The sequence below is a fragment of the Physeter macrocephalus genome, chromosome 7 (genome assembly GCF_002837175.3).
Source record: "Physeter macrocephalus isolate SW-GA chromosome 7, ASM283717v5, whole genome shotgun sequence".
In the NCBI taxonomy this organism is placed as follows: domain Eukaryota; kingdom Metazoa; phylum Chordata; class Mammalia; order Artiodactyla; family Physeteridae; genus Physeter; species Physeter macrocephalus.
The window spans coordinates 37,962,146-37,977,144 of NC_041220.1; the positions used below are offsets into that span (position 1 = coordinate 37,962,146).

General features: G+C 37.1%; 1 protein-coding gene across 1 annotated transcript; it reads left to right on the top strand.

Annotated features, from left to right (window-relative positions):
• Positions 1-4,170: 4,170 nt before the first annotated feature.
• Positions 4,171-13,963, top strand: TMPRSS11F (transmembrane serine protease 11F). Its single transcript, XM_007131067.2, is given in 5 exon segments — positions 4,171-4,430; positions 8,170-8,340; positions 8,342-8,427; positions 9,653-9,795; positions 13,805-13,963. Coding segments are annotated over 5 exon segments (819 nt in total).
• Positions 13,964-14,999: the final 1,036 nt, after the last annotated feature.

Consider the following 14,999-nt stretch of genomic DNA (forward strand, 5'->3'; position numbering starts at 1 on the left):
TAGCAAGCCTTGGGGGAAGAATTAAAGTACAGGTATCCTGACTCTCACAGGCCTTTACTGGTCAGTTATGGGGGTTAGCTTCTATAGTATCAAAGAAACAGACATCTTTATGAAGGTTGACCCCTGTTGGAAGAACAATTGACATGAACTGTAAAGAGGTTCTCTAGTTTATTTCCAATTTAAAACAATTTCTTATTCATCTCCTCATTGATTCCTCACAACACAAACTCAGAAAAGTTGTCATTTTATTTTCCCACAAAAGTGGAAGAAAATGAAGTTCAAAAGGTTATGAAACTAAAACTACCTCACAACTGGTTGGAAACCAAACTGAGAGACATTTCTATTTTTCTATGACAACATATAATTAGAGAAAGTAAAATAATGTGTTTCAAATAAGACTGTAAGTGCCAAGGTAAGGGACTGTGTCTTTTTATTTTCTTACTCCTCCCCCTGAACTCTAGTATACGTCTCACAGGCATTAGGTGTTCCAGCTCTGTTCATTGCTTCCAATTAAGTATTTCCAAATGTAGTTACTTCTGATTTAATACCAAAAAATAAGGCTTATTCTTTGGACCTAGAGTCTTTTCCCCTCCCAGCAGCCATGAATTGAAGAAACAGATCATCTAAAGTGAATTTCTCTATTGTTAGGCATCAGGAAAATCCTTTAAATACATTTTGAGATAGAATCTCCACACATAATAGTGACAACTTCTTCCTGAAGTAATTACAAATGATGAAGAATATGGTATCCACCTTTATTTTTAATCAATTATATTCCAAAGAAAAATATGACATTTTCCAGCACTCTATAAATGGCAATCTCAAACTAAATCTCAATTCCTAATAATATAATTTCCCTAATACATGATTATATAAGCTAAAGTAAAATATCCACCATAAATATGTTAAAATTTTAGAGTTTCTTATTTTACAATTTTTAAAAATCATTTTTCAGCCTTCTTGGTCATATATACTGACTTTTTACTATAAAGGTTGTTTTAATATCAAAATAATGATATTCTATGACCATCCTCAATAACCAAAATTCTACCACATATATTTTCTTCTGCCACATACATAGCTCTTATTAAATGAAGAGAAGTGAAATGTCCAGGAAATCTATTAATCTATTAATATTCTTTTTCAAAATATCATGTTCCATTTTATCCCAGTATTATAATTATTTACCCATCACTAAAGACTCTTGTTATATTTTTACTATTTCTCATTCTTGAGTCTTGATTTAAATTCACCTTTTTGCTTGCTAAACTCTATCTTCAAGTTATTTTTTTTCTTTTTTCTGTTTCTTTTTTTTTAAACATCTTTATTGGAGTATAATTGCTTTACAATGGTGTGTTAGTTTCTGCTTTATAACAAAGTGAATCAGCTATATTCAAGTTATTTTTAAACAAGAAAATTATACAGATGGTATATTTTCTGAGAACTTGCATATGTCAGAATCTCTTTCTACTTCCTTTTTCTTATTTTATAGGATTATTGGACCATAAACTTTCCCAAATAATTATATATACATTTTTGCCTTTTATTCTAGTGTTTTTGTTATAGAGTAGAAGTCTAAGGCTGGTGTGATTTTTATTCTTATATAGGTTACCTTTTTGGTTTCTGGATGAAGGTAGGAAATCTTTATCCTATAATTTTTTTTTATTTTTTATTTTTTATTTTTGCCAAGAGATCTAGATGTGGTTGTATTTGGCACTAAACTTTGGGAAATTATGAGCATTTTCAATGTGTACACTATTTTTTTCTCTTTCTGGAAAAATGTTCTTCCTCTATAAATTTGATGATTGACTCTCTTCCAATTGTTCTTTTTTTTCTTCCTCAGGAACACAAATGATTTATTACCTGAATGTCCATTTTCTGCTCTCTATGTCAATCATTATTTCTAGTTCCAGCTCAGGTTACTTTCCTCTACATTCTGAAAGATCTCATCAGATCTATACTCCCAAAAACCACTTATCTCTGTTATTTGGTGTCACTTTTTCTTTTTACTACTTCTATGTGGATTTTATATCTGTTATGACATTTCTGTGATATTTTGAATTTTCTTTAGTGACAGACAACTCTTTCGTTATGTGTACTCTTATCACAGCATATTTTCCCCTTATGTTTGGCTACTTTTGTTTAGTAAGATCATGTTTTCTTGCATATCTTTGCCGATACCAAGCACATGTCCTAAAATCTTTTGAAGAAAACTTTCTGAGATATGCCTGTCTTCTGAGTTTATATATCATCTGATTTAGAGGACCTTAACCATGCTGTACAGTTAGATGCAGGATTAATTTCTGATCTTACAAATAGAGTATATGAAAACTACATCAACCACCCATTTTAGAGTACCACCAGCTCCAGCATCTACTGGAGCCAGTGCTCTTTCTTCCTCTGTTTAAATTGCTTTTCATTAGTCCACTCCTTGTGTGATAACAAAATACCATAGATTGGGTAATTTATAAACAGCAGAAATATATTTCTCACAGTTCTGAAGGCTAGAAGTCTGAGATCAGGGTGCTAGTATGGTCTGGTGAAGGCCCTCTTCTGACTCAGACATTTTGCTGTATAGTCAAATGGTGGAAGAGGCTAGGGATCCCTGTGCACACTCTTCCATAAGGCCCTAATCCCATTCATGAGAGCTCCACCCTCATGATTTAAGCACCTTCACCTACTAATACCACCACCTTTAAGGGTTAGGATTTCAACTATAAATTTTGGGGTACACGTTCAGACCATTTAATAAAATAACTACATTTTCATAGAAATTTTCATCTTTCCTGTGTCCCTAGATAGGATGGTGTGCTGGACAGTGTGGCTTCTTTTGAACACACACAGAGAGAAAAGACTTGATGGGTCACAATTGGATGGTATAAACTATAGTTTCTATTTGGCTAGCTTTATTCCCTGGGCTAGGGAATCACAATAGCAGTGGCTTTGTCAGAATTGTTGGGGTTCTCCACACAATTCTGGTTCAGGGATATAGCTCGGGTCATCTAAGAAGTTGCTTTTTAAACCAACCAACCGAATACTGCAGTTACTGAAAATTACTACCAGAATTTATAATTTTTCTTATCCTTCCTTAATTTCTGGTGATTTTGCTCCTTTTGCCTTTGAACAATACCATAGACTCAATTTTTTTCATCTGCAATATGAGGATAATAACATCTAACATAGAGGGTTGTTATAAAAATTAGGGAAAATATATGTAACACTATGTACAGGGCCTGGCTCATAACTAGTAGATATTATTTTTATTATTATTATCTTCATGCTTACTTTAAGGGGAAGTTGGGAGAGGAAGTATTAGGCACTACTGATATGGCACCATATTAACCTAGACACTCTATTTGTTCAATTTTATGGTCATCTTAAGCTAAAGCTATTTAACACTAAGGGAGTTATAATAAATTTGTAAATATGATTTCAGGCAACTATTTTTACCTGTTTTTGAATAAAACCCCTTTTTGTAAAAAAAAAAACTTGTATTCTTAACAAAATATAAATAATTAAAAAGCACATTAAAAAAGTATGCTAATATACTTTCAAGTATTACTTAAGGTTGATTTGAAGTCTAATCAATTGAGGGTTTGCTATCAGGGAATCAGAATTTTTTTAAAAACTAGTCTTTTAAATTTTAGAAAAGCAAAAAAGCCATTGTATTTAAGACTTAAATTTCAGGGCTTTTCAAAGACAGTCTACAGATTCATGTCAAGGCAGAATCATCACCGACATTCAGTGTTGGGCTCTCTCTCAGTAGTAAGAATACAAGCTTTGATGTGGATCCTTCTAATTTTCTATACAACTCTGTCACTTACCAGCTGGGTGACCTCCAGTAGTTTACGTTCTCCTCCAGAGCTGAGTTTTCTCATTTGAAAAGTATTTTGCTATAAATGTATCTGAAACCCTTAGCAGAGGATCTATACATTTTTATGCTCAGTAATTTATCTACCTACCTATTTATTCATCCATATATGCTTTATATGGAGACCGAAGTTAATTCATGGTTTGGATGCCTTGAAATGTTGGTAAATATTTCTTCTGAACCTCAATAGGATTAGTAGGACCCCTACAGAATAACCCCAGAGACTGACTGCTAGGAATGGGTTAAAGAATAGCAGGTTCAATGGACTGTCTAACCATCTGCACGCAGTGCAAATCAGGATGTGCTTTTTTTCCACTCCTTTTCATGAAAACAAACTAACGCATGTTTCTGTGACAGACTGTGGAATAAGGATGACATCTTCATACATGCCATTATCAGCATCTTCTTCTACTGAAAGGGTTGTCCAAGGAAGTGAAACAGCTATGGAAGGGGAGTGGCCATGGCAGGCCAGCCTCTAGCTCATAGGGGCAGGCCATCAGTGCGGAGCTAGCCTCATCAGTAACACTTGGCTGCTCACGGTGGCTCACTGCTTCCGCAAGTAAGTTTATTAGAGCTGTTGCTAGTCTTCCTTACTCAGTTATTAATTACCGTCAATTTAGTGCTGGGAAGAGTCAAATCTCACCAGCTTATCCTCTACTCCATTCTGGATGGACCCTGTCCCCTAAGTACATTATGGTTGCTCTATGCCCCAATCATACTCATCCCCTCACCCTTCTCTCCATATCTATCGTGTTTGGTTTGCATCATTCTATGGCTCTTACCACATATTCTCTGGTAGCATCATGATACCAGTGTGTTCTTTTCTACTATACCATAAATTATTTTAGTTTAAAGACTATTATACATGTAACAAATTTAAACTCTTCTTCCTATTTAAAGAGAAAATTCAGTCACTTTAAAAAATATTATTCCATCTATCCTCCAACTATCAACATCCACCATCACTTTAGTAAGTGATGAGAAAAAAATCAAATAAGAAAAAAGAAAAAAAAGGTATCACTCTTGAAGCTCTCCCTTCCAATTGCATTATCCAAGAACTGTGTGGGCTTTTATGGACCAGAGAGGTGCGTGGATGGTGAGAGAGACCAGCCAGCATTTATCACTGCCCTCATAGTATGTAAGACCGGTCATACACAACCCAAAAGGAGCTCTCTGCTTGGGCTTTCACAGTTGTATCTCTTAACACTCAGCTATATCACTTCACATACACAGACATGCACAGGCACGCTATTGCCCCAAGATCGGGGACACACTATCTTTTCTCCCTGAGGTTTCACCATCAGGGTACAGAAAGTTTTTCTTTTTAAACCCTCAAAAGACAAAAGCTCTGAGTAAAGCCCTGACCAGTGGCACTGTTCACACACCCTTTCAGAGGAAACTATCCTTGGTGTGTCTAGGAGGTGCTTGATCATCCTTCTGCAGTAACACCCAAATTCTTTCAAGATGCCTACACCTTTATTTATGGAGCAGATGTGCAATGAGAATAACCTAATGAATTTAAGGTGATTGTCACTCTCTCATGAAAGAAGAGAAAAGGGACTCACACAAATTCACAACCCCGAAGATAACTAGCATCATGCCTTAGGTAAACTTGAGTCTCACTAATTTTTTCAAGGCTTTCTGATTTTTTTTCATGTTTACAGAATCCTCCAATCTTCACACTTGTGTTTGGGAGTGTCATCTATTTTGCTTTATAACTGATCTTTGCTTATATAAATTAAAAATAAATAAGCCCAGAATGTCAATGCATTTAGTGAAGAATATAAGCTATAATGACTGAGATACATTTTCGGCAGGTCCAGTGCCATCTCTGTGTGTCGGCAGACCTACATGGGGATCGGCCATTGAGTTTGATAAAATAGAGATAACTGGTGACCTTGATAAAAGAAATTGTGATTACATTATGGGGATGGAAATGAATTCAAGAGAGAAAAGAAGGAGAAAGATTGGATGTAGTGAGTTTAGATGCCACTTTCAAGGAGTTTTTAAATGAATAGGAGCAGAGAAATTTGACAGTTGGGGGTGGTTGTGGACTCAAAGGAAGGATTTTTTAAAATATGAGAAATGTAATAGCATATTTTATGCCAGTAATAATAATAATATAAAAGAGTTGGGAAAGGTAATGATCCTGGAGAGAAAGGGTTCCATTTTGCAGGTGATATAATTTCATGTAACTGCATAATGCAGTGTACTGTTGTGAAGGAAAAATAAGGATTCTTTGAAGACAATATCACAATTATCCAAATACTTTAAAAATTTTTATGTTTTTTCTCTACAGAATTAGTGTATTTTTTAAAATTTTGTTTAAGACAAATGTTAGTACCTTTATGTCCATGAAAAATGATCCCAGTCTTTGTGAAACAAGAGTGTGTAGGGAAAAAGTTCTTGACAGGATATCATGAGACCTAGGCTATCTCTCTCTGACAGTAACCAGGTGGATATGTGACTTACCTGGGCAAGTCATTTAACTTCTTAGTGAGTCTTAGTGTTCTTATCCACAAAACATATTGAACTGTGCCTACAACTGGAGACTCCCTTTCTGGTTGATGATGCATGAAGAGATGGGTATTCCTGTTTTGTCCACTCCATTAGCTTACAAGCTCCTTAAGGACTGAAATAACATATGTCTTCGTAGCTTCCAGAATTCTAGTTTTCAAATGAATGCTTCAGCCCTAAGACTTCTGCTTTGAATAAAATCTTCCTTTAAAGTGTAAATAAGTAAAACGAATGAGAGGCACCTCCCTGGTGGCGCAGTGGTTAAGAATCCGCCTGCCAATACAGAGGACACGGGTTCGATCCCTGGTCCGGAATATCACATATGCCGTGGAGCAACTAAGCCCATGCGCCACAACTACCGAGCCTGTGCTCTAGAGTCCGCGAGCCGCAACCACTGAGCCCACGCGCCACAACTACTGAAGCCTGTGTGCCCTACAGCTCATGCACCACAACTACTGAAGCCCCCACGCTCTAGGGGGGCTCGCGTGCCTCAACTACTGAGCCCATGTGTTGCAACTACTGAAGTCCACATGCTTAGAGCCTGTGCTCTGCAGCAAGAGAAGCTGCCCCAATGAGAAGCCTGCACACTGCAACGAAGGGTAGCCCCTGCTCACCACAACTAGAGAAAACCCGCGTGCAGCCATGAAGACCCAATGCAGACAAAAAAAAAAGATTATATACATAACCAAGTGGAAATTAAAAAAGAAACAACAGATGAGAGAGGAGCCCTCCCCATATCCCAATCCCTCCGCCCCTAGGCTCTGCCTGCTCATCCCTGGGGCAGTGCAGAGTACTCTGAAAACCACTGATCTTTCAGGTTTTTCATTATACTTAAAAGTTTATGATTCACCAACACAGTAATCCTGCATGAACAAGGAAATTCCCTTTCTGAGTTCTCTTCTGTGTGATTTCCTTTTAAATAATTTTCTTCTACATAGAGAATTTCAAGTTTCTATATATTTCTAGTCATTCTTGAAAGGGATAATTAGACAAAGAGGGAACTGGGCTTTAGATTAGAATAGGGAGGTAAAGAGATGATAGGAGTAGACAGAATTTGCTTGTTATGTAACCTTGTGGTAGAGAAAAGCATCTGTGTTAAGGAAGAGCCTCAAAAATAGTAAGAGGGACTGACTAGGCCAGGTCAAAGGTGGTGGGAGCACTAACAACATGACACTGAATAGGGCTGCTTAGCCCTTGAGTATCGGGGCAGGGTATGGGCCTTGGGTGGAGAAACAATCCTGTGTACATATGAGGGTTTGTGAAGCAGACAAATTACACTTTATCTCAAAGATCAAGGTAAGACTCAGTAAACAAGAACTGACAGGTGAGTCATAAAATAAGAATGGATGGAGTATCTCATACAGAAGGAAAATACCTCTTATGGTGCATAATATCCAAAACAAATAAAAATTAATTTCTACATACTTCACTGAAATTATAGAAGAAATCAAATTTGAAGAGTTTCTAATAAACAAGGAATTAAAATATTAGAAACTAATTGTATAGTACCCATTACTATTATTATTCCAAACATAGCATGGCATTCCATTTAGTTACTGTACTCTCTTTAATTTTAGAGTATGTAAAATATTTTAAGGGCTTTCATACTCTCATTGGTATCAATATTTTAACCTCTTTTTTCCGTAAGGTCATCAACTGCAAATTCTCTCACCATAGGGATTTTTCAGGAGCATAATTCCAATAGTTGGGGAGAATATGGTCTCAATCTTTTTTAAAGGATACAGTTAAGCATCACACATCTTACCCTTTATATTTTGCAGACATAAAGACCCAAGTCAATGGATTGCTACTTTGGGCACAACTATAACACCACCCACAGTGCAACGAAGTGTGAGGAAAATTACCTTTCATGAGAATTACCGTAGAGAAACAAATGAAAATGACATTGCTTTGGCTCAGCTTGCTACCCCAGTTGAGTTTTCAAATGTAGTTCAGAGTTTGCCTCCCAGATTCATCCATAAAGTTGCCGTCTAAAACAAGTGTATTCCTCACAGGGTTTGGATCCATTGTAGATGACAGTGAGCTGTTCAACATAATTTACTTAGTACAATTTTATCTTGGGATCTAATGAGGCATCTAGGGGATACCTCTTTAGACTCTTCATTAAAATGTGGATGTTTCTAATGTGTATGGCTCTGAGAAGAACAAGGTACTGTGGGTTAAAAAGTAAAAGGAATCAGATACCTGTCCTTGAGGAGTTCACAATTAATTGGAGCAGTGGTGAGGAAAGGGAGAGGTCAATAACATGATGAAAAGAACAGACTGTTTTAGATACTATAAGAAGGAACAAAATGCTATGGGAGTACAAGGGAGTAAAGGATTACAAATTGTATATTTGCCAGATGTAAACAGTCCCGGCTAGCATATACTTCATATACTTTTTTTGGTTTAAATTCTTCCTACTTTTAATGAGGATATATAATGATCATAAACATGAAAGTATTTTGTAAATGTTTTGAGACTCAGTTGTGCAGTATTCTCTCCTCCTAACCACTGGCCTTGCTCTCTGCTGGTGTCATATTGTTGGTGTATCTTGGGCATTTGTTTTGTTTCTCATGTTTTGAAACACCTGAAATAACATGCAGGGGTCCCCAACCCCCAGGCCGTGGCCCGGTAGCGGTCTGCAGCCTGTGAGGAACCGGGCCGCACAGGAGGAGGTGAGCAGTGGGCAAGCAAGAGAAGCTTCATCTGCCGCTCCCCATCGCTCACATTACTGCCTGAACCAACGCTCACACCCACTGGTCCATGGAAAAACTCTCTTCCACGAAAATGGTCCCTGGTGCCACAAAGGTTGGGGACAGCTGCTATACAGCATAGAGTAGGGCAAATAGACCTGTGCAGCTTGTATCCTGGTTTCTTCTTGAGTAGCTTTTGGAAAATCAATAAACTTCTCTGAGCCTCAATTTCCTTACATGGAAAAATGTGAAGTTGGACAAGATCAGTGTGATGAACCCTCTTCTCATGAAAAAAAAGGGCATGCACACACAATATTGCATGTAGTTTTGAGGGTTCCAATAACTCTTGAAGAGCCACAAATGTGATATAATATTGGGTCATGTATGTGTATTGTTCCTTGCATGTAGACATTCATGACACAGAAAATAAAATTAGGCAATGATTAAATAATAAAACAATCTTAATGCTTTTGCTCCTAGGAATATACAATTTATGCGTCTTCTGAGTCTTAGATATAGCTCTATTCAAAGAACATGTTTTTCGTTTTTACATTTGTTTGTGTAATAGGACCTACACAAAATAGACTTCCGCAAGCCAGGGTGGAAACCATAAGCACTGATGTGTGTAACAGAAAGGATGTGTATGATGGCCTGATAATTTCAGGAATGTTATGTGCTCGATTCATGGATGGAAAAGTAGATGCATGTAAGGTAAGTCCAAAGTCAAGGTCAAAACTTTAAAAGGAAAGTTTCCATTAACTATTTCTAATTTGGGCATATCCTTTACCTGGGAGAAAAAAATGACATGAATTTTACCAAAGACTCAATTTGTTTAAATAAACATGATAACAAAAATGATTGTACTGTTTACTATGCCAAAACAATGCTAAGCACTTTCTATACATTATTTCATTTAATATAATGAGATTGAAGCATAACTATAATTATCCCTATTTTACAAATTAGGAAATTAAAGTCTATTGCCCCAATTCTGGTTCACACAATAACTCTTATGCTCTATTGTTATTTTCTTAAACAAATTTGTAATCAAAAGACAGAGAAACCTCTCCTCTGAAGACCACTTTATTCAGCTCTCTCATCATCTCTCATGCATCTTGTTTTTATTCCCCCACCTCCAAATCTCTCTACTTTGTCCCTTTCATTCTTTCATGACTGACACCTGAAACAGATTTCGTCTCCATCCCAAGGCCTGCAATATTAACATCAACTCATTGAAACGCTGGATTCTTAGTTCCTAGATCTCCTAACCTCCAGTGATCTTCACTCCTCCTCAGTCACTTATTCTTAGGGTCACACCTTGAGCTTTGTCACCAAAAACTATTCCATTTCCAGCAACACTAAATCCCCAAGTCATCCTATTTAACAACAATCCTCAATCCTTCTGCCTGCTTTTCAACTACTTCTGTTCCTTTGGCCACACTCTGTTACACCCCAACCTTCCAACCCTCACCCCCCAACATACACAACTTACACATATATTCTTTGTGTCCCTTCTCTGTTTTATTTTTATCTTTAGCTCTTGCACCATTCACCACACAATATATTTTATTTAACTGGCTTATTATCTGTCTCTTTCACTAACCTAGAATGTGAGCTCCATGAAGGCACACATTTTAGAGCATCTATTTTATTTTACTGCTGTATTACCAACACCTAAAACAGTGCCTGGCACAAATATTTGTTGACTGAATATCATCCTTCTTCAATTTCATAGAGACCTGTAGAGCACAGCTTCTCTGCTATTTCACATTCCATTAATCCTTACCTTTCTTCCACCATCCACTTGTCCAATTTAGATTTCACTGTGATCTTTTTTTTTTTTTGGCTACACCTTGTGGCATGTGGGATCTTAGTTCCCCCACCAGGGAACAAACCTCTGCCCCCTGCAGTGGAAGCACGGAGTCTTAACCACTGGACCGCCAGGGAAGTCCCTGTGATCATTTTTTAAACACTTTTGCTAATACCCCAAGCCCACCTGATGCTCTCTCTTCCCAGTATTTCTGTCTGACAAAGTCCCAAACCTGGAAGAACTCAATTATTTTGTCTCTCTTTCTCTCTCTGCCTGTATCTGGGAAGTCAAATACTCCTGGAAAAAAATACAAGAGAACCCATGGTTCCACTATAGGTTCCAGATAACAAAACTGACAACCTTGCTCTTTTTGTTAGTTTGTTATTTTCTAAATCTACCTTTCTCTGAATTCTTCCACCATTTTCTACTTTCCTTAACTTTCCGTTTCTCCTGCCTGTTTATTCTCAAATGATGATTTTGTTTCCCAATTTTCAAAGAAAAATATAAGTCAAAAGAGGGGAGTTTCCCCATCTTCCCAGCACCAAGCCTACAGACATGCCTTCATCTGGACCCCTGTCATCCACCTTCAGCTTAGATCACAACAGAGAAGCTGCCTCTTCGCTAAGACTGGTCCCTTCTCCTTTGCTCCATTTCTTCTTCTTGCTGGCCTCTGGGGAAGTTTACTCTCTCTCTTTTCAGACTCAACATTTCTCTTGTAACTAGATCCTTCTCTATTCAGATCTCTTAAGTTAGGGAAAAAAAGAAATAGCCAATTCTTTTTTGACCCATAATGCCTCCAGCTAGCTTCTCATCTTATCTCTTTACCACCAAATATTTGCTAAAATGTCTCTACCCCTGGTCTCAATTTCCTCACCTCCCACTAACTCCTCAAACCATTTCAATATGGTTTCTGCCCTATTACTTCATCAAAATCTCTCTTCCTGATGTTTTCAATGAACCATTAATGACATTATACAATTTTTTTGTCTTCTTTTTTTTTTTAACCTCTTAACAGCATTTAATAATGCTTACCACTCCCTCTTTCTTGAAATATCGTCTTCCCTTGGCTTGTAATGATTTTCATCCTACATCTGTCTGCTCCTTCTCTGTCTCCTTTTCAGGCTCATTCTCTTAATCTTTCTTTTTTCACTCTATACTTTCTCCCCAGAGAATCTAATTCTCTTTCATAGCTTCAATTATCATCTTTTTGTTGATGTTTCATACATTTATACTTTTAGTCCTAACCTCCCTTTTGATCTCCAGACTTATATATTCTATTCCTACTTGGCAGCTCCAGTTGGATGTTTCAAAGGCATCTCAGATTCAAATGTTGTACTTGATCCTGTTCTTATTCCCCTCCCCACGTGATCTTCTTCCTATGTTTTGTATCTCTATGAATGGCATCCCCTTTCATTATGTTAAATAAGCCAGAGTCTAGAAATCATTCTAATTTCTCTCTTTATCCCATATCCAATCGATTACCTAATCCCATGGGTTTTATCTCCTTAAATCTCTCTCCACCATCTCTTGCCTTTCTCTCTTCTCTCAACCTCTCTCTCCTCCCCTTCCCTTCCCTCCACCCCCCAACCACATTAACCATCTAGTTTATCTCCCTTATATTCATTCTTATGCTCCTTTAGTGCATTAGTCAAATGAATGCCAGGACAGTTTCTAACAAGATGTAATCTGATCATGTCAACCCCCTCCTTAAAACACTTGAAACTTCAGTGGTTTACCTTTGTTTTTATCTTATGATAAAAATCAAAACCATCTGTAAAAGACCCACAGGGCTCCATATAGACTAGTCTCTCCTTACCTCTATGGCCTCATTATGTACCACTTGCCCCCTTGCTGTCTTCTCTCCAGTCCCCCTTTCTACAGGCCTTTGCATATGCCAGGCTCCTTCATGCCCAGAGCATTTGTCATGCTGTTCCCTCTGTCTAGAACACATTTCATCCACACCTTTCTTTTCATGATTTAGATATCAGCTCAATTACATCTCATCAAGGCAAACATCCCTTTCCTCCCTGACTAGTCGAATCCCCCACTGTATGTTTCCATAGCACTTATCACAGTTGTCATTTTGCATATTTGTAGGCTTATTTAATATTGTTTTTTTTTTTTAACCTAAATGTCAAGCTCTATGAGCATAGGGACGGTTCATTTTTGGTCATCGTTTTATCCTCAATGTCCATCAGAATGCCTGGGACACATAATAGGAATTCAATAAATAGCTGATAAAAGAAAAAATAAATGAAGGAGGTGGAAGAGGCACAGAGAGGTTACCCTGTGTATCTTACCTCAGGTCACACAACCAGTAATTAATAGAACTAGACCTGAAACTTGGGCAGTTCAATTACTGAGACCACAATTTTAACCTCTACACTTACAACTGTTTATTTACTTAATCTTCCTTGATCCAAAATAGATTTAAGAGATTTAATCTATATAAAATTCAGAGAGCAAACATAAATTAGAATTAGGTGAGTAACAGAAAAGGAGACCAAGATTAGGTCCATAAAATACAGTCAAGCTAAGACATTCAGAAGAGATCACAGAAAATTTCCGCCTATGCACAAATACCAACCCCATATTAACTATTTTAGATAAATGCTCACTAAACCCCATGCTTAAAGGGTCTAATAAAACTAGCAAAAAAATCTAGGGATGCTGAACCAGAAATAATGTAACCATTCCATATGAAAGAGTGTTAGTCTTTCTAGAAAACAATTCACTTTAAAGTTTAGCACAAAATTTTAACTCAGTTGAGAGAAACATCATATAATCTATCTCTAGTTTGGCTGCATGTTCTGTGTACCAGTTTTCATTTTTCCTGTGGAAGAGAGATGATTGCAGTGACCTTCCTACTGAATTAAATGTTAACAATTTTAAATATATTTTTTTCTCTAGGGAGATTCTGGTGGACCTCTGGTTTATGATAATCATGACATCTGGTACCTTGTCGATATAGTAAGTTGGGGACAATCATGTGCTCTTCCCCAAAAACCTGGGGTCTACACAAGAGTGAGTCAGTATCGAGGCTGGATTGCCTCAAAGACTGGTATCTAGTGTGAACTGACCACGAATTTTATCCATGGCACACAGAGCTAAAACTCCTGCATATTGTGTATTATTTATATTCTTGTGGTTTGAATCAGTGCTTGTGCTGGAGGTTAAGAAGTCCTTCAGAGTCAGACCAATCTAATATCATAAGGTGGACTTTGTGTACACATGACAGAAGTATTTCTCTACCCTAAGTGAAGAAGACACAGCAAATGACAAGTAGCACCAACTCCTCACTCACAAGAGAAACTGTGATCTTATTAATCAGATGAATATTTATAAATGGTTTCCCCCAAGTGAAGATGGGGAACATCACTTTCCACAGGATATGAAGAGCTGCCAGGGCTGTCAAAATCTTACCTCATACAGTATTTGGAGCACTTGGGATTCATATAGCAAAATATCCAACAGCAATCATCCCTGAGGATTCAGGGCTTCAACATTCTAGGACTGATGACTGGACATTCAACGGCTAGAATGGAGAAGTGTGGGATTTGTAATATAATTTGAACTCTAACCTGGGTTTATAAATAGTAATTCAGATCATTATCATTAACCATGAGAGTCGCCATTTAAAAGATGTTTAAATGTATCTGAACTTGCTGTTAACATTGGGTTATACACACAAGCACTAGCTTCAGGATGCATGTTGTATTGTTACTAAGCATTTCTAATTTATTCTTTAACAGCATCTTGCCATCCATGCATCATTTGGAGTTAGACCAAAAAGGAGAATAAAGACAACTCTTGGGAACACTCTTCCATGGGTAGAAGTTAAAAGGAACCAATGGGACCTAGGCTAGAAGAGTTGATTTTCAAATGATTAATAACAAAACAAGAACTCTAGATTTTTGTTGGAATGAGACGTCCAATTATTTATTTAGATATACCTACATTAGCATATGGTGCTTTTATAAGTCTTCAGTTCTCTGACAAGTCAGAATGTCAGGTTAGGAGAGTTGATTTGTACAAAGCACTTAGGATAGTGCCTGGCATATATTATACATTATATAAAGGTTTGTTATAATGGAAAGGAATGCCT